Raw genomic sequence first — 21,653 nt, 5'->3', positions numbered from 1 at the left:
ATTGAGCCTTAACTTATGTAGGAAAATGAGATGGCACTTACTTGAGGACCAGGCTGACCCTGAAAAGCAAGAAAAAAAAATAAGATTATGGAAAGTTTTGACAAGAAATAACTCCTTAAATTACTGAATAAGTATTCTTTAATAAGGAAAGAAAAAAAAATCCAGCTGTCCAGATTCTGTACACTTAAATCTATATTTAATTTGAATATTTTAATTTAAATGGATCAACTTTCTTGCAAGTAACCAATTCCAGAAATAAATTACAACAAGATTGAACATGCATTTGAGAAACTTCATAATTCTGACAGTTGGAACAACACAGTTTAGAAATTATAGGAAGACCTAATTTAATCACTCTCAAGTGAGAAATAATTCACAGAAGCTGAGCTGATTTAGAAGGAGGTATTGGGAGCTTTTTCTCTATTAAAGCTCAGACTAATGCTTCAAGTAAGTCTTAATTAATGTCTGCTGAATAAAAAGTGTCTGAAAACTGGAGAAACACTTTGCTGGGCAAACAGCAGTCTTTTTGCCACTGTTGCAAGCATCACAGTTTTAAGCAAGTATAAACCAATATTTAAACCAGTAAGTCATCTGTAGATAAACCCTTGCCAGTCAGTTCTCTCCCTTATTTATTAACACCACATTTGGATCATCCCTGGCCAAACGGATGCACAGAGGAGGGATATGGATCTCTGGTTGCTGCAAGCTTCCTATCACTGAGGTCCCTAAAAATATCAGTGCCAGCCATCAGTTATTCTAGCTCATGCATCACAAATTATCTGCATGAAGCTGAATGATAACACAAAAAGCAGAGTAGCTCTGATCATGAGCTACAACCACCCAGACAATCAGCTCACACTGTAAAACAGACACAAATATTTCTGTATTTCTCCCTAGAGAGAATCTTAAAACTCCTTGGGCTACCTTAGCTTTTGTGTTCAATGAAACTTCAATGAGTTTTCAGTTGAACTGAAATGACATCTCTTTCATTGAAGGAAACTGCTTAAGAGAGGCTACTTAAAAAACCTCCTCACTTTAGCTAGAAGGCAGTGCTACACAGAATTAAAACTTTTCTGTCTGAACATCAGAAAACAGATTTTTCTTGTGAGGGTAACCAAGCACTGGCACAGGTTGCTCAGGTTTGTGGAGTCTCCACCCTTGGGAGATGAATCTGGACAACCAGCTCTAGATGCTTAGAGCAGAGAGGTTACACCAGGTCTCCTCCAGAACTTCCTTCCAACTATTCTGTGGGATTTTTAAAAAGGAGGAACAGAGGGAAATAATTCTGACTGGGAATAATTATTTAATAGAAAATCAGCTGAAGAAAAATCCTTCTTGTAGTAACTAAGAATTTTCTGCTCAATTAAAATCCAGAAAAACATTAAAGTCACGTGCAAGTTTTTAAAGGTTTTTCTGAAGTGTGAGAAATATCAGATATAAAGTTACAGAGGAACATTGACATGGTAAAATACATCCTATCCTTACACTGAAGGCAACCTAAAGCATTCCTTGTAGGTATTGCAATTGTGTATCAGTTCCTTACAACAGCACTGCACCCTAGGCAAAAAATACTGGCTGAGGCTTCCCAATATGATGTAAAATATTCTGAATTGATCTGTTCTATGAAGTTACCTATCACACTGGGTTAACTAAAAGAATTGAAAGCCATCAGCAATCAGATTTTGCCTCAGTCTTCCTATCACAGCAGGCTTTAAGATATCATCTACTACATCTGACCCGAAAATCCTCAGGAACTGCTTCCTGCTGCAGCACTGGGCAGCCTGTACAAAAAACTTGTATAAATGAACTACACTGAGACCTAGGCATGCAAACTTTTAGATACACATTTGTCTCACAAGTAGGCCTAAAACTGCAGCACAATGACTAAATCCTTACAGACTCTTGGGAAGATATACACATTTTTAAAACAAAAAAAAAAAAACAAGTGTAAAATTATCAAAGTCTGAAAATGTTGATTTAAAGCAGTAGAAAGCAAATAAATAGGATATATATGTATTTAAATGATAGGACTTGAAATTTTGCACTTTTTAGTTAATCTAACATACAGGCTACTATGTATCCACATGGTACATGCTTTATTTATGTTTTATCCCTTATGATATAAGGGATATCCATATATAACACAAACATATGCTGACCTGACTGTCAGGGATAATATTATGCTCCCAGGAAAGCGTTTTCTATTCCCAATCTCAACATGCATTACCAGTTTGCCTTTCTGTTACAGTGCCTATAGAATTACTCTTTTATCAGGACTACAACATGGAGGGAGGAAAGCTGGAGACTGATTTTTATAGGACAATTGTTTTTCATGGCGACCCAGAACTCTGAGGTAATGGGGAAGGTAATTTGGGAAGGTAATGGGGAAGGTTGCATTACTCTTAATTTCTATATGCTGTCTGTATTGCAATCATCTTGCATTTAATTGGAAATACAGAGGCTGAAAACAAATGTATTCACAGAGGGATTGTTTTTATCCTGTTGGCTAGGACACGGAAGGAATTTTGCATTAGGGAAGGTAATTATTTTCTGGGTTTTTTTCAGTGGTTCTCAGTCCTTCAATGTTTTTGGATACTCTTAGATATTAACTACCAAAGCTATGGCATAATATCTCCTTTTTACTAATGATCCAGTAAGTGCCACTACCCAGAGGATGCAGCAAGCACTGTACTATGGATCTCATCAGCTCTGCTTAAAAAGCACAGGTAAAAAGAGGCATCACAACACTGACCTTCTGGACGGCAAAGGGTCACTGTCACACAGCAATAATGCCAAGTGTGGGAGAGGAAAAACTCTGCCTCTCATTTTTCTGTGTTGTGAAAGGGTCAGGAATAAAGCTCTGAGTGTCTTGCCCATGATAAACCCCTCTAACATCAATACAATCTGGGATTATAACTCATTGGAGCAAGCTCAATCTCATTTAATGTGCTCGTGTTCCCAAAAGGGCTCCAGGATTGCTGAAATCACTCTGGCTTAATGCTGCATAAAGTGCTCCCAATGCCTGCTACTTGGGGAATTAAATGGTGTAGCTGGGAGTGTTTCTCTTAATTGATTCATTTTAGCTACCAGCAGACTGCTGCTCTTTGCATCAATTTATAGAACAGTCCCAACACCAATAACTGATCAGGCTTTGAACCTCTGGATCATTGCTCATGTATTTGATTCTACCACTGATTGCTGCTTTTTATTTAGTTCTTTTTCAAATCTTTGTGACCAAAGTGAGTACAGCTGCAAAATACATCGTGGTTTCAGCAAAAGCTCCAGAAGATCCTTCCCTTTTATATCCTTATTTTCTAATTTAGCATGACTTTTTATTGCAAGGGGGTTAAGTTTGGCAGCCTGTGCTAATACACCATGATGGTATTAAAGTTCTTCTGTGGTTACCAGTTAATCCCTTCCTAGCAATTTAACCTGATTTTAGGTGCTGATATGTAAGTGATACTAAAAGAAAAGATACGTGGTGTTGCCAGGTCTAGCTGAGGCCAACAGGTAAAGTATCCATCTAGTAAAAAAGGAGATTAAAGGAAAAGCCTATGGACTTGAGGCTGCCAACATTGTAGAGAAGTTCCTTAGCAGCAGAATGAGACTGAGAGAAGGAGCTCAGGGAGAAGTCTTGGGAGAAGAAAATGCAAGTGGACACCACAAATTAGCAAGTTGAACTTGCAGAGGAAATGGAGCTTGTAGCAAATGGAAAGACAGAAAAGAAAAATGTATTTGAGGTATTAAAGAAATGGGTGTCCTGGAAAAGGAGAAGGACAGGGAGCAAAATAATAGCAGGCACTGGATTTTCACAGCTTTGGCATGATTTTAATGTATAAAGAGCTAGGAACAAACTCCCAGGCTCATAAATCCAAAATCTATTAATAGACAAAGATATACAAATATATTTACAAATGCACTGTATAAAATTAAAGGTTATTTCCAACTGAAGTAGCACCACCCTAAAGAACATGTGGGATATCACACAAATGCATTTCAAATGAGACACGGGGCTGTTCAGATCTAATTAGCCAACAAAATCCAGGTAGAGAAATTAAAACATTAAAAAAAAAAGAATCTGTGGAGAAAGGAAACCAGCAAGAGCCATGGAGATGTGGTCAGAAGTAATATCCTGCTGTTTGAATGGTGTCACCAAACCACTCCTGTGGAGCATCCTCTGGACAGAGCACCCAAGTGGTGATGTCTCTCCACTGATCCAACCCAGTCAGAAAATTATGAGGAAAGAGGAGTAGCCTGGCTGAACTCCACTTCCTTGGTTAGACACAAGGGACTGAAGTGGCTTTTTGGGACTCTGTTAAATGCTACTGAGGTTGAAGTTCTGCCAAAGGAAGGCAGTGTGGGATTAATAGATATTCCAGCATGAGCAATGAAAAAAAAGCCAGGAGGGCATATGTGTAAAACCTAAATGAGATTGGTTTTGAACACCTACCAGCTTTCCATCCATACCAATCGGACCCTGGGATGATCAAAAGTCAAAATAAAAAAGAAAATGGAACAGTTAAATCAGAGGAACACTGATGATAAGGAAAAAATTAACAGATTTGGGGGACAGTGTGGGCTTTAGAAGGTGAATAAATCTGTGTCAGCAGTTAAATGTAATACCTTGAAGAGATTTTGAGAATGAAGTGACAAAAAAGAAACAACAAATGGAGCAGATCCAAGACATAATTAACAAAAACAGGATGGTGGGAAGCAGCCAGGCAATAGCTTTTGTTTAACAAAAGAAAATTCAACATGCAACCAAGGAACAGTCATTTTGGCAAAAGACATAAACAAACATATGAAATAATGCATCTGGCTCTAAATAGAATAGGTAGCCTATTTACTGAATGTGCTTCGAACATGGCTGCAAGATGAAAAACACTTAAAATCTCCTAACTAATCTGTATTTAAATTAACATTAAAATAATGCTAATTACAAAGAAAATTCAGCTCACCCAGTTCACTCAGATACTAAACATTTCTGCCCATACTTTGGCCAAGAAGTCCTATCCTTTATCCTGCTTCTTTTAACACTTGGGAAACAGAATGATCCTTGCTGATACCTTACAAGGTATTTGTCCCCTTCAGAGGCCAGAGGTTTATACAGGTGATCTGCAGGAAAGTCTAGAAAGGATTTAAAGTGGATGTATCCTGTTGTAATTCAGGAACAGTCCTTTATCAATTGCATATTTAGGTGATCACAAGAGAGACTAGAGAAAGCTGGATTAATTTTAAATTTGATGTTTAGCTGCTGTTTTCTGACAAATCAACAGACAAGTTACTTTTCACTGATAATGGGATAAGAGTTGTTTCTGCTATAAATAAAATTCCTCTTCTAGGCTGAAACTATGAGCTCTCAGCATCATGTAAAAGCCACAGGACTTGACATCTGCTGGAGAGAAATTTTTCCTTGGATGCAGACACTGCAACCAGACTTTCCCTCTGGAGCTTCACAGAGCCCCTCTCAAGACTGCCTTCCCTATTTGCTTGTTTTATGTTGATCCATTTTATCTTTGGTACCTTTTGTCCCCTTTCTGAGAACTGCTTGGCTTCTGTACTACAAGGGTAATAATTTAGCTTAACTCAGGTCTGCTGGAGTTCTGCTGACCCTTTGACCCAAGAGGGCTTATTCCTGCCTCCTGCCCTGCTGCTGAGAGGTACAACAGTAGTGTGAAAGTGGCAGTGCAAACAGCTACCAAAAACGTAATAAACACAATGAAAATGCAAAACACAGTGAAAAAGTGATACCCTATCAATCTACAGAGCTTGGTGGCCATCTGTCCTCTCCCAGCCCAGATCATGGACTCTGCCAAAAACCTCCTCTTAGTATGAAAAAGAAGACATCAGCTGGATACACATTTTGCAAAACTCATTATTTTTGGTACATTGTCTGCTTTCTAAGAAGCCTGGGCACCAACCCCCTTGGCAGCTCCCATAACAAGTTTCTGTGTCTGGGCAGCCCTATAGGAATCACACCCCTTAACTCTTCTTCCCTCCAGCCCTTCCTCTGCCTTCCTCTCACATCAGGAGGAGATGAGATGCTGAGGTCACCAGCATCTTGCATGACCACCACCTGGGCAAGTTTGTCACTGTTGGGATGACCTAAAATACCTTTCAAATCCTCTCTCTGAACAGTTTTTCCCTGGTATCCAAAATATATAAAGCAACACTTTGCAGTGGGAGGAGAGCTTTTATTATTATGCTTCCTCAGTGCCTCTTTATCCCACACACAGAACTTAGTGACTTCCTTGTAGCTATTTAAAAAAAAAATTAATTATGGTATTGTATACCCCCAAAATCAAGGCAAGTTTTCAAATTAGTAGATTTCATATATTAGATTTTCAATATTAATTTGCAAATTTCTCAGATTTTTCCAGCACTGTATTACAGGATTTTTATCTGGCAATATTTACACACAGAGTCTGCTGCAGGTGCAAAACTGAAGGTCTGAGCTGAACTCTGACTAGGAATATATTTGTTTCTAGGAAGCAAAGTACAGTTATGACCAGTTAAAAGACTCAACAGAAAGATCATAGTAAATATACAAAGTTCCCCAGAGACCAACAGCTGAATTTAATTGTTTGGCTTGCTAAGAGCTTAGCCCAAAAGATTTAATTATTCTTATGATAAATGAAGGTAAAAAAGAATTATACAAGTACTTGAAGAAGGAAAATTCAGTACAAGGTCAAACTCTTGGCTTCGACAGACCAGCTAAGAGCTCTTGCAGGTATAGCAATGCTTGTATATTACATATAAGCACTGCTTTCAGGGAATGGTCCTTTTTCATAGAAAAAAAAAAATATTACTATTTGAGTCCCTTTACCATGAAAGGCATTTTTGTGACATTTTTGCTTGCTTTTTATCCAGGCTACATAGCTGCTGCACTTGAATTAAAGGACTAGGTTTAGCATCTTGAAAAGTCTCAGGAAAAAAGGCTCAGAAACTCCCAGAAGGCTGAAGAGAAGCACCTGCTAACAACTGCAAATAATGGGTATTTTCCCCTGTGATTCCATTAGTATCAGCACTATTTGATCTCAAGTCAGGGAAAGGCTTCTGGGATTTGCTTTATAGAATAGGAAAAGAAAAGAAATTTCCTTGAGACATTCTGCCCTACAGCAGAAAAAAAAAAGACTCTGAAGATAGCAAGCAATCAGTGTTAAAATGGATAAAATTCTTTAATTATGAAAATACTAAATATTAGTAAAAAAGGGCATTTCCTTCTTCCCTCAATTACTGCTTTCTAGTGTTGTAAAGAGATAGATAACAATTTTGAAACATGGAGTTTCCCCAAGTGACATAAGGTGGGTAAGAAATTAAACTGAAATACAAGGCTACTTCAGGATGCACTGAAAAAAGCTCCATTTTATATATGTATATATATGTTTCAATATTTATTGAAACTCATTCCATGAGTGCACTGGAAATCTCACAGAATCCTTAAAGACATTTTCATTCATCTTGAAAGAAAAACTTCACACCCCAGGCCATCTTTATCTCAAATCTGATTGCCTCCAGAGTTGGGCACTATAGAGTTAAAATTACTTTGTTTTGTTCTTTAAATAGCTTCTACTATAGATGAGCATGTTATTTTTGTCAAGTTCCAAAATATATGGTCTTCTATGACATAAACACCATAAAATATTTTAGGAAATGCATCATGAGAGGGGAGGGGATTCGGAGGTTTACACAGCAAACATCTACACTGGTTGTTTGCCTTCTGTAGATAATACAAATAGTATTGGAAATGTTTCTTCTGGACCATGCATTTTCTTACTAGGTTTTTTTTTCATATATTTAGTATATTCTTGTTCTAATTCTGTGTATAAATAAATTACAAGCAGGCAAATTATCATCTCCAAGGGTGGAATTGTTCCTCAAAGTTTGAAGACCTTAAGTTTTTCCTGAGGCTTTTGTTTTGGAAAATATCTCTCTCCCAATGCAAACTGGAGGTATCTGAAAGGCTCTGAATATACAAAATTAATACAGAAACATCTACATCTGAGAGAAAGATATTAATAAAGAAAATCAAAAAGACCCCAAGTAACACCAAGCTAGACTGTGTTTCAATTTACTGGCACTTATTTCATGGTACAAGGAAGGGGCTGAGATTATTTCAATGTTTTTGTTGGCCAGCATTGGCCCAAGAAGGTAAAGAGACATGAAACAGGTGAAAATGGCAGTGTACAAGTATTTTCTGGACCTGGTACTGCACTGAGTTAAAAGCAAGCTTCCCCACTTAATTTAATAAGAGTGGGATTTGACACTGAGTTGTAAAAAAAAAAAAATTAATAAAAACAGCATTGCAAGGTATCCCCCAGTCATTTAAAAACCTCTTTTACATCACACATTTGGCAATTTTCAGGTATAATAATTAAGACTATCACAACAGCATTTCAGGATTTAGAAGTTCTTATCAGGTTAAATCAGGTGAATAAATTATTTCACATTTTTAAAGAATCTCCAGGAAGCTCAATTGGTACAGTGTTACTTGCAGCTGCCTGATGTCTCATGTCAATATATATATATATATATACACACAATAGAAGATTCAGATGAACTCATGAATTTAGCTTTACAGCAGCTGTATAAGCTGCATGCCAGTTACTATGGCAGACTGAGTTTAAAAATAACTATGTAAAAGAAAAGAAAATCTGTTTCAAACCCCAGGTTTGCAGATCAGCTAAGTTCAGGTGAGGTGAGAGGTGACATTGCCTTTTCAAACCACCTGTTTCACTTCTAGATTGACAGAAGTAGAAAAGAAAAGCAAATAACAAAAAGTGTCAGGTTTCCTCACCATTATGTCATTAAAATGATGAATCTCCACCTCTGCCTCCTTCTCTCCTTTGTTTTATTACATGTTTATCAAGGCTGACTTTAATTAGATGTATTATAGCAAGGATATATGATTCCTAGCAAGCCTGCTGAGATTTCTTTTTTATAAAGTTTTGTTTTAGAACTTATGTGGGCAATGAGTATGATGAGCTCATCAGCTGGCTAAATTTCTTCTACTGATAAAATATTATTGGTTTTTTTTTAATGACTGGAAGTGTTTGCTGTTAAGAACAATGTGAGACTACAGTCCAGGTAAAAAACTCATTTGCTCCAAGTCTAGGAGAAAAGAAAAAGTGCATTAAGTAAACCTGCAGCCAGTCTCTCTGGTCAGCACTCAGGAAATTACTAAGAAAAAAAATAATCAAATAATCCAGAACATTCAGGCTGGGAAAAAATTTCCTGTGCAAAGAATGAATTATTACAAGAATGATGAGCCTGCTGTATAAAACCCTGTTACCACAAAAAGCAGAATTACTGACAAGGATAAATGAAGCACTTCAAGGCTCTTTCAAAGAAGTCTCTCTCAGAGTTTCCTTAATTCTTCCCCCAAGGAGTTCACATTAGCTCCTGCCTGAGCCCTAAAACTCAGCTAGATAGGTCATCACCTCTTGACTGTGAAATCAGTATAAATGTTTTCCAAGGTAGAAATTCTGACCTAAAGGAAGGGGATTTGTTAAAACAAACAAAATTCAGAGCACTATGAGGCTGCTTGACCTTCTTGACCAGCACCTTCTGTGTCCCACCTTAACTGCTGGAGCCTTTATCTCATTTATTCTTCAGAAACAGCACCTTGCTTCTCTTAGACTCACTCTGGTACAGAATCAATAATTCATGTTTAGAACTATGAACCATAATTCCAGGAATCTCTTGTTTGGTTGCAAGCCATGTATTAACTCTCTCATCAAAAACACCCACACAATTTTCTTTACCAAACCAACAAGGATCTCAAAGCCCATGCTGGAAGCATAGAAGGGACTCAGAGGGTCCTGATAACTCAGAGGGTCCTGATAAAACCTGGAGAAGGAAAAATAGCAGCACCAAACTATGCCTCCATGAGCCAGAAAAGCTACAACATGCCCTAACTAGGCTTTCAGTATTGAAACTTCAATTCATGAGAATAATAAGTTATTCCAATGTATATTTTAAACCATCAGACAAAACTGCAGCATGGACCTGTAAAGCAATAGATCAGTGCTAATAGTAACCTGCTAAGCAGAGCTGGCAGGAATCTTACACATATTTTGTCTTCTTATTACAGAAAATAAAATGTTTGAGGCTTTTTTTCATCCTTCTTTGTTTCTTTGATTTTCAGGAACCAGAAGGACATGCAACCTGAAGCCACGGATTTTATGAAGTGGCTCTAGTGTCCATATTAACCTAAATGTCATGATGGAAATCATAATTAACAGAACAAGATGGGAGTTGAGGGACAATTTTCAAGATTCCAAAATAAACCAGAAAGCCAGGCAGTCTCATAAATCTATCCTTGGAGCAATATCACTCTAGATAGAAGACTCCTAGCCAAGAGCTGTACATCCAGTCTGAAAACTTTTATATCTCCTCTGCAATTCTCAGATGGACTGGTTATGTCTAGAAGTAAGCAATTTGGAATAAGAAAAATTGTTCAGAGTTTGGCTATTGAGGGTGGCTAAGCTACGAGAAGGCACTACATATGGTAACAATAAGGGAGTACAAAGAGTTCTATGCAAGAAAAATTATAGTCACAGCTTTTCAAAAGCCTATTGCACTGCTGAAAAATAACTGCTGAGATAGTTTTTATATATAAAATCTGACAGGCAGTTTCTTGAAGTGCAGATGTGGTTTTGAGTATCTGAGCACTACGACTGCTCTTCCAGCTCAAACACATATGCAAGAAGCTTTGTGAGAGAACTGGGCAGGGCTAAGTTGGAATGAACTCTTCTAAAAGACAGTGGGCAGGCATCCTTCCATGCCTCGTGGCCAGCACTGCACATGTTGCAAGTGTATAGGAAAAAAAGGCCAAATATTACTTCAACCCCCAAAATGCACCTTTGTTGTCTTCATCCATCAGGCTAGCAAGAAGATTACTTCCAGACAGACATGGTTTTTCTCCTTGTAGCCTATACATCTAATAAGCATCTAAAACATTTATATGGTCATATCTGGATGACAAATTACTGCCAAAGGAAACTACTGTTGACCTCAGGAAGAGTGAGAGCAACAGAGTAAATCCCAATGCAACTTCTAGGGAAGACTGGAATTGTGTGGGCTCTGTTTTGGTTTGGTTCATTTTAAATGAATTGTTTCCCACTGCTTCCCATTGTGCACTGTAGGGTAGAATTCCAAGTATGAAATCCCTAAGTGATCCTCATAAAGTTCTTCAGGAGGAACAGTAAGAAGAAAATGGCAAACCAAACCTGAATAACCTTCACAAATCATAGATGGTACATTGAGAAGCAGCACACTGTAACTCCCTGCTTTTAAGAAATGAACTGTATTAAAACTGTGATCTTGAAGTTGTTACACTTCACCCATCCATAAAAAGTCTTGGGAAGGGCTGCAGAACTTTGTGTTTCCACAAAAATATGGCATTATGCTACTCAATCCCTGCAGAGCTTAACAAGAACTTAAGCAAGGGGAACATACACACAGCCCAGAGGGAAATCTACATTCTCCCTAGAAGCTCTCATTTCTCCTGAAGAACTTGAATGTCCTGTGCCCAGAAATAGAAAGCACATGGCAACTTCAGCAGTGCCAACATCACTGTGTGAATAGATTTGATGTGGTTGGTGCCACGTTGATGAGAAAACAATAAACTGTGAAAAATGCCACTTCTCACAAATTAGCTGGCTGGCATTCAGGAGGAGATAGATTGTTGTAACAGCTGTGGCATGGGGACTTTGATGAATTAGTTTTTTGTTCTGGAATAATTCTGAATACTCTGTCTCCTCACGCCACCATGGAAGTGAAGCCACTTGCTTGCTGCAGCCCTGTTAAAGAACAAACTTTCCTCTTAACTGTGTTTTGATGGCTTTACTGAATATGAAAAAAAAATCCATTTCACTTCTTTCACCCACTTTTTTGTTTGTTTCTCCAAAACTTCTCTTGATGTCCATTAAGGAAAAAATAAAAGGACAGTCTTGGTAAATAACACAGTAACACAGAGAACTGACCTTCAGAGGACAATTTTTTTTACCTTCCTTTGGTGGAACCATCAGCTTTGGAAGATTAGCAAACTCCAAAGCAGGTATAAATAAATTGATTTTTCCCCATTAGGACAAAACATGCTCCTTTTATCTGCCTCAAGAGGCACAGATTTTGAATGGGGCTCCCAGGGAACTAGGAAAAAGCTACAGCTTCCATAGTGATGCTTCCCTTTTGACTTACAACAAAAGACATCAATCAGAGTGGATACATATCCATAAAAAAGAACAGTTCCAAAGGGTTTAAAAGAGAACAAAACTAAAAGCCAAGGTACTGAACTGTGTATAAATAAACACATAGATTAAAAAACCCCTCTCTTTTGACTACCATTTATTCAAAGAAAGCTTTGTTGAACAATTCCAGGCTGACCAAATGTTGATTTTCATACTTAGTCCCTACATGCAGTATTTCTATCTGGGCTATAACATATGAAAAAAAAAAAAAATTGTGCAGATGCACTGCATTAAAACTTAAGATTCCAAAGCAAGGGCTTTCAGCTATGTGCTGCTCTAGGTGCTCAAATACTGGAATAAAAAATTCTGCACAAGCAAGGCCATCCAGATACTTCTGTCATGTACCTACCAGAGTTAAAAGGCACAAATATGCAAGCAGGTAGTTCAAAGACACTACTGGTCTCTTAAACATGCTATAACCTAAATAATGCCTTAAAGCTGATGGTTGCATACAACTCTACCCTCTCCAGAATGACTTGGAATGAGTAAATTCTCAAGAAGCATAAATCATTATGGAAAAATTATACAAACTACACCTAAAAAGATTATTTCATTCCAAGAAATAAAGCAGAATTCAGGGATGCACCACAACCCTTTTCATTCTTTCTTTCTGAAATGTTTGCCCATGTAGATTTTAATGAGGCACCACTTGCTCTATTTCCCCAACTTAATATTCAGAAGGATGTAAAATTATAGAATCACAGAATTGTTTAGGTTGGAAAAAACCTTTAAGAGTCTAAGTATAAACCTTATGCTGTCAAGTCCATCACTAGACCATGTCCCTAAGCACCACATTTACATGGTTTTTAAATACCTCCAGGGATGGTGACACAACCACTTCCCTGGGCAGCCTGCCCCAATGCCTGATAACCCTCTCAGGGAAGAAATCTTTCCTAATATCCAATCTAAACATTCCCTGGAGAAACTTGAGGCTGTTTCCTCTGTTACTTGGGTCAAGAGACTGATCCTCACTTCACTACACCCTCCTTTCAGGTAGTTGTAGAGAGAGGTAAGGTCACCCCTCAGCCTCCTCTTTATCCAAGCTGAACAAGCCCAGCAGCTCGCAGTGCAGCAGGATGTAGCAATGAAAGAATTTAAGAAAGAATTTACACATAAACCTTGCCATGACCAGTACCAAACTTAATGTGTGTGTGGAAATAAAATCCCCATGTAACAACAAATACTAGAAATGACATGAAGAGTTCAGACAAGCACACAACATCTTCATTTGCAAGTCTGTGCTTTTACCAGTTATATTATTTTAACTGGGGAGCTGAATGACACCTCATTTACTGCCTTTGTGTCCTATCCCACTGACCCCAGACCTTTTCAAGCACAACACTGGACACAGCACTTTAAGCCTTAAATTTGGAAGTTCATGACAAGGTTAAATGTTGGAGGTTGCTCCACTTACAAGACTGTGGAGGATAAGGAAGAGAAGTTGTGCACTCTTTAATAAAAGCCCAGGTGTAATTTGTCCCTGGGAGATGACTTTTATAATGAATATTATCTGGATAGAAGATAATTTCTGAGACAGGATAACCTTTCTACTGGTGCCAGTATTTTTATAAAAGATTACTGGGAAAACTTTACAGCTTTTTGCTTTTCGATATTTTGCTCCAGAGAAAACATCCCAGAGGTTAAGGAGTGGAAACATGCTGAACCACACATTAAAAAAAAAAAGTTATCCAAAGTAAGCAGATGGTTGTAGATTCAACACCATATTGGCTGCCAAAAGATCTGAGTGATGTTGCTGGGTAAGGAAATGGAGTAAAAGAGAGAGGAGGGGGAAAAGAAACTCAGTCCAGAATGAGTCAACACAACAGAGCTGAGAGAGATGGGAATGTTCAGCCTGGAGAAAACTCTGGAATGACCTCACAGCATCCTTTCCAGCACCTGGAGGGGCTACAGGAAAGCTGGGGAGGGGGGTTTCACAGAGATGATAGTGACAGGACAAGTTTTAAACTGAAACAGGGTAAATTTAGATTATAGAAATTCTTTAAAGTCCCTTCTAACCCAAACCATTCTATGATTCTTAATAAAATCTATACCTACAGTACAGAACATGGGTTATCCACCCGTGGTGGGGAGCAAGAAAACCTGCACTGCCAAATATTTCACAGCTGAAATGGCCTTTCTGAGCCACACTCCTGCAAACCAGGGTTTCCTCTCACCCATTTTCTAATTTCAGTAAAATTATGGATGCTAAATTGAAGCTCACCAGAGCTGAAGAGGTGAATCCAAAGATTGACTCTAGTTCACTGAAACAGCTTTTTAAATCCTGAAGCACTTACCAATCTCCATTAGTCCATTTAATCCCCAAATCTCTAGACTATTCTTTTAAATTTTTGGATCTACACATGAATACATCCAATAAGATATGCTCATGACTTTCTTCTGACATAACTGATTTTCAAGATTATAAAAGGATTTTTGCAGAGTGACAGCATGAAGAACAAAAAAGTGCTACTTTGCATTCCCATCAGGGCAGAAACAAGGTGTATGTGATGGCAATACCACATTTCACTTTACATGCCCTAAAAAGAAGAAATCACCTATTGTATGCAGAACAGACTAAAAAACCAACAAACCAAAATACAGGAAAATTGATATACACAGCTGGAAGTGGAAACACTGAGATCATTTTCGATAAGAAGTCAGACTACCTGAGCAAAACCCAGAGGTTTGACTCAGGAGTAATCTTATTAACAATGGAATCTCCACCAGCACTCCAGTGCCTAGGAATGCAAATACAACATTCTACATGAGAAATCTCAGCTATGGCAAACTGCACCATCATTACCATCACCCTCTGAAACCATCTCAAAGTACCAAGCTAAGGTAACTCTCACTGCTGGGGGGCAAAGACTCAGTGCACATCCTAATATTACTGAACTGAAATAGGGATTTTATTGGATACAACTTCTCCTTCACAAAAAATCTGTGGAATAAGAAATGAACTCACAATTTGTCTTCTAATTTTATTGTCCATATAGGTCCCAATTCCACTTGGGAAACAGGGAAAGAATTCCACAGAATGACAGAAATAATAGTCTGACATTTTAGTTTCCAAATTTTTCCTGGTTTCACTTCACTTGCTAAGAATTCCGGCCTCAAAAGCAGAAGCAAACAGCAGTTTATTTTGGTAAGAATATAATATAGCACTAAAAAAATAATTTCTACAATAAAACCTTAATATTCTTCTCAAGTGATGAGTGCTTACGTGCATGATTGTTTTTCATCATGCTCCTTTTCTGAGGCAAAGCAGCAAAGAGTTAAATTCCTCTCATTTATTCTGGGAATAGCCACTGTGTAGGAAGTAATCAAAAAAGAATTTTTAACTCAATGGTCCTCTGTTACATTATCAGTACTGTGCAGATCTCAATATTAGCAAAAATAATAAATGTTAATTGCTTTACCTTAAGCCAAAAGTGGGGGAAAAAAAAAAGAACAACTTTGTGAGGGTGATTTATGATCTGTATCCTACCCAGTCACAGAAAAAACTTCCAATTGACATTCCACACTGCTTGTATAAATCTTTCCTCCTAGAGAAGTATGTTTGCTTTCAGAACCTCCTTTAACTAATCTTGACTTTGATTTGCACACCTTTAGCTGAGAAAATCCAAACAAGGGGAGTTGAAACAACACCCTCGTGTTTTGCTTATGATTCAAGGGGCGAGATGCACAGTAAACCCAAAAATCTCCAGGAATTGAGGAAAAAAAAGTACTTTAAGGCTTTGTGCTACCTGACATTAGGAAAGAAATGCAAAAACATATTGCTGAGACCCTTCTTTACCTTAACAAATGCTAGCCAAATAATTTTTGGTGTAACTACTGGATGGTGCTAAGCAGCACAGGGCCTGCTGCAGGGCTCTGGAAGGACTTTTTGATTCCCAGTAGGGAAAAAGTTCCTCATTCAGCTTTATATTTTTTACATTTTGTAGCAGTTCAAATGCCTGCCTGCTCCAGATGTTCCTCTCCTCACATCACCTCTCTCATCCCTGGGAACTGCAGGGGGAAGCAAGCATCCAAACAGCCTCCCAAAAAACCACTCCTGCTCTGCACTGCCTGGGAATCCCACAACCACTGAGCCCAGTGATTTAGGAACAAACTTCTTCAGGGATATTTTACACGCCTTGACCTCAGCTAGGAAAAGCTCTGCACTTAAACTCCCACCTAGGAATATTCATCTGGGAGCTGTCTGGGCAGTAAAGTTTTACACACCTTTCAGCTCTAGCATAAGGCTGAATGAAAAATCCAGAGTGAAAGAAAAGAACACATCACGTATGCAACTCCCTTCTAGATGAAGGAACCAGTGGCTTCAGAATTCTCATGGGACAGTTTGGGATTTTTTCTTCCTGTTTATGAGAGATATAAATAGTCATTAAATACAAGAGTTGACATTTTCTGTGAATCTCAGTACTTCTTGTGAGAAACTAACAGGTCAAGCAAAGTGTAAAAGGCATTTTTAGGTGGATGCATGCTCTACATCCAGTTATAATGTCAGACAAAATGGAGAAATGGGGCCTAGAATTACACACCTTAGCTATGCATATATAGGGAAAACATGTGGAACACAGTATTTGCTCCGAGGTGGTTTGTTTCATAGATAAAGCTATTTCTCATTCACTGGAGAGTTACCTTGTGCACCGTGAGGAAATGACTGGGAAATTTAAGTAGAGTGAACTGAGCAAGGCAAGGATGCTCTTAGGTACCACTCAGGCATTATGTCTGCCAAAGCATAAAAGTGAAAATCCTAAGTACAGCCCTCTGCAAACCACCTGCTTACCCACCAACCTGAACTCAGTGGGTATCTTAGAGAGGGAAATTTATGTATACTGTCAAATAAATTCCTTTATCTACCTACATGTGCTTTACTATGAAAGAGGAGAGGGTATTTTTTACAGCTGCAGTGGAAAATACTGAAGACAGGTATTTAATTGTTAAATTAATACTACTGTATCTATCTACCATCAGTCATAATTCTGTATTTATTTGACAGATACACTGAGTTATATGGCTGGGAACTGAGCTCAGCTGTGAATTTAAACTACACTGATCCACTCTAGCCCATAATAACCTGACATCTCTTCCCATCACACACTGACATCTACCAAGTACCATGCAGGGATGTGGATTCTGCAGTACAGGAGTTCTCTGTCCATACATCTGAGATGGAAATTGCTACTTTAAAGAAGGATCTGAAAGGATCCAGTATATGGTAACAACTATGTTACTTAAGGACACACCAAGGTTATCTATTATAATTTTGTTTCACTATTCCACTTTTTTTTTTTTTTTTTTATGTTCTTCTTTATAATGCTACGTAGGAAACAGATTAAAACAACCTAGAAAGTTTAACTATGTAAAAAGAGAACATAGCACATGTGCAGGCATTTACTGCAGAACAAACACATTTCTTAAATCACCATGCAAAGTTTCTACTTTAGCTCATCTGTGGGCAATTTCTTCTTATAATTGCAAGTGAGGAAAAGGATAGAAATAACTTCTGGCTTTTGCAGATGAGGCAAGTTGTTGCTTCACTGTCACAGCCAGTGATATGGAATACCTTGGGGCACTCTGCCCATCCTCCAGGGAGTAGCAGGAATAAACACTGCCTACTCTTATTTATGCACCCAGAGGTACATGAACATAGCAGATGAAAGGATTCAGTCCATGGTTAATTCCAAATGGCAACTGGTAAGAAGCTAATGAACATCTACTGATGTGTAGCTTCAATTACCAGGAGATATAAAATTAATAGCAACCCAAAGTTTAAGAGGGCTCAGACTTTTCAAGTCAAATTGTATCTTTAAATCACTGCAAAAAGTCAACAAAGAAATTAAGCTGCTGAATTGCATTACACACTATTTATAGATCTGAAGGTCACAAAAACCATTATCACATTAGTGTGACTGATATCATTACAAAGGCCAGAGTTATTACTCAGCTAGCTCTGTGAATTTAGACACACTCCCACTATTTACAAGAAAAAGTGGAAGTTTATTCATTGAATATCATTAGGATGCCCTCAGCTGACACATTGTTATAAAAAATTACCATATTCTTACAGCTTTTCTCTTTACCACAGCACAGAAATACTACAGAGATAACCTGCTTAGCAGCATGTGTGTGTATTCTACTTGTTTAAACTGAAGTGTGGATTTGGGAACTGCTTAACTTGTGGATTCTGGCAATGTATCATTGAAAAATTCTGATTTTCTGCATTAGGGCTGGTAGGAATATTTTTGAGGGGACCCTGAAGTTTTTTTGGAACAATTTGCCACTGTAGGCTTATTAACCAATACTACAGGATGGCAAGTGCAAGCAAGAAAAGTGCAACTTACTTTGTAGAGAGCAGACTTTCTCTCTTACTTATCAGAATATTAACTGCCAGAATGCAGGTTTTGATATTGCAGTTAAAAAATTGCAATTAGGACCATACTTATGGTTTCATAGCAAGGTAAAATTCATACACAAATAAGTGCCCCAGCTCTGGATAACCTTTCTTGAGGGTTTACATCACACAGCACAGGCATGACCTGAAAAAGGGGATGTTACTATCCATCAGAGAGCCAATTCCAGTAGCTACAGCTACCACATGGAAAAGACTGAAAGCATCCTTTGCCTCCAGCTGTTAAAATCTGGCTTAACTTGATGGGTGAGAGTAGAACTGGATGCCACATTTCCCAGCTCTTACTCCTGCAGGTGCTGGCAGAAAAATCCATCCCCCTTACAAGCTTCTGTGACAGGACTGTGTGCACAGTAAACAAAAAAGTCTAGGGATTGACTCTGACAGTTCAGTATTACACCCCACATGAGCTGAATTATATTTTTGGAAGACTTACTAACAAACAGCTTGTGTGCAAAGCTTTGGTGAACCATGGCAAGAATACCTGGAGTTCAGATTCATTGCAGTGAATATATTAATGGACAGAGGTTATGTGAAAGAAGCAAAAAAAAAAAGTAAGAAATTAATTCATACTCATCCTGATTAATCTCTGCTGAATCTAAAGCACTGGCATCAGCTGGCAACTTTCTGGGGCAATGGACAAGGAATGGTTCTGAATAAAAAATCTGTAAAGTCAGTAATTTTGAGATGGACAGCTGACCAAATGTATCTTTGAAGAAAGGAAAAGATTCTCTCCACTCCCTGGGAACAAGAAAGATGGTTGAGGTAGATGGATCAACTGAAAACTTTGTGTCACCTCTGCTAGATGTAAAACAAGGATAAAGAATCTAAAAATGAGAAAACACATCCTAATACCACAGTATAAGAAGGTTTTGATATTTCAGTTGTTTCAAATTTTCTGTGTATTTAAAAACAGCAGTAATTTTTAAGACCTATCTGAAACCATTATTGGTTTTTCACTACCAAAGCTGAAGCCTTCCACAGAAGTTTTGCAGGTATAAGTGTAAGATCTTATTTTGGTCAAATGCCAGACATAAAAGTGGTGGTCTGCAAAGACACCTGTTGAGAAAAAGAAATTCAGGGAAGTGAGAAACTTCCATAGGATCACCAAGCCAAATCCTCAGGGTTAGGCCAGGTACAAATATAGCCAGTCCTTGAGCTTAGATATTTATATTTTACTGCAACTGGGAAAAAGAAGAGACCTGAGCAGCTACTGGAAATACCACAGTTGTTGCAGAAATGCTGAATACTGCCACAGACTGTGCTTAATTCACAAGTTAAGAACTCTCAATCTTTGCCCAGTTCATTTATTTTGATTATTTTAGTTATGTTCTTTAATATGGCAGTTTTACAGCCACTGAGTTTCCATAATATCTGAGGCTGAATAACTTGCATTTGAATGGGATTAATTTTACTTACTATATGCTTTATTTACACTAAAAAATGACAGCAGACTACTAGATACATCTGAACTGACACAAAAAGCCCATGCAACACTGGCCCCTCTTTTTTTGGTAGAACTGCAGATCAAATCTGTTAAATGGGAAAAAATAAGTCTGGCCAAACAATCTTTTTGTTTTTTCTGCAACAATAATAAAGCAGAAATAAACTGGAAAAGCAGACATCCCACAGGACACACTGAGAGAACTTTATCCATTACTTGGTACTTCTTTTATGCTAGAAATAGATTTCTGTAACTTAATTTTAAAGAATGTATCAAACACACCCAAAATCAAGCAGGTATTCCCCTAAGTCTGCAGATGAAAACTCTCCCAGAAACAAGGTCAGTCCCAAAGCTGGATCAGAGCCAAACTACTGAAATGTCATCATTACAGCTTGTACCTCCAGTCAGAGGCACCTCCTGTCAGATTTTGGTCCTGAGACCTCACGCATGGCTGGGAATCATTCTCTGAGATTCATGCTCTCTGATGATGCACACGGAAGAGGAGGCAGAGACAAGAGGAAGAAAATCTCCAGGGAAACCTTCCCATGCAGGTAAGCCTCCTGACTCACATGGCATTTGCTTTTTTTATTTTTAAACAGACAACACATACACAGTAAACCTGAGAATACAGAGGATCTTTTGAGGAGTTGTTGCTGACACCGTGTGCTTGCCCCAAGTGCCCCCAAGGAGTCTTTCTGTTTGGTTTTGCAACTGCTTTCTGCTGCCCAAAAATGAAGGGGTGGAAGAAGACACAGGTTTCATTGCTGCTTCATGCAGGAAAATACAAAGGAGCCCCCAGACAGAACCTCACCCAATTGCTGCATGGCTGAGAAAGAAGGAAAGCTCAATGCTTTGCTCTCCCCTTTTCAAACTGCACAGGAGATTTGCCCTCAATAATTACACCTGAATTTATGATAGAAAAGGAGGGATAGAGGAAGGAAGAAGGAAAGGTCTTTGTCACACCACTAGTTACTACTCATTTGCCTACACAGACCCAACCATTAACTGGAGATTTAGCAGAAACAATGAGACAAGAAGCACCAGCAAAGACCCAGTGACACAGCAGGATAATAAAATGCCTTTTACCAGTTTCTCACAACAGTATTTTCCATGTTCTTCCACATCAAGGCTACTTTTTAAAATTCAAACCTCTCACAATCCTTCTCTGCTCTAGCTGGAATTCTCTTTGCTTTTAGCAATACAGGAGCAGAAAGAGGATGAGGGGGAATGAGAGCCTTCTAACAGCAACCTGAGACTCCTTACATATCAGAACAGCTTGTCACATGGGACATATATTGGGACATGTTTTTACAGGTGCAAGAATCAGAAGTGTGATGCTGAAGATATTTTTGAAGCTAGAAGGAATTACAGCAGCTTAAAGGATAATTGTAATTTACAACCTGTGATGCCAGGCTTTACCAGTTTAGCTTCACCATACAGAGGTAAGTTTTTCAAGAGCTAGGAAATTTTAAAATGAAGTTATAGATGAAATATCTAAGACCTACATTTCAGGTTTGAGCAAGGGATGGTATTTTACAACTAGAGG

At 38.2% G+C, this 21,653-nt stretch overlaps 1 protein-coding gene across 1 annotated transcript in view; it reads right to left on the bottom strand.

Annotated features, from left to right (window-relative positions):
* Positions 1–21,653, bottom strand: part of COL25A1 (collagen type XXV alpha 1 chain) — a 256,844-nt gene that overhangs the window by 102,939 nt on the left and 132,252 nt on the right. The window contains exon 5 of the mRNA XM_030450322.1: positions 42–59. Within this exon, the coding sequence (XP_030306182.1) occupies positions 42–59 (18 nt within the window). The remainder of the gene's footprint in view (positions 1–41; positions 60–21,653) is intronic.

The sequence above is a fragment of the Calypte anna genome, chromosome 4A (assembly GCF_003957555.1).
Source record: "Calypte anna isolate BGI_N300 chromosome 4A, bCalAnn1_v1.p, whole genome shotgun sequence".
Taxonomy (NCBI): Eukaryota; Metazoa; Chordata; class Aves; order Apodiformes; family Trochilidae; genus Calypte; species Calypte anna.
Note: the sequence above shows the minus strand (reverse complement) of the source record. Positions and strands in the feature narration are given on the sequence as shown.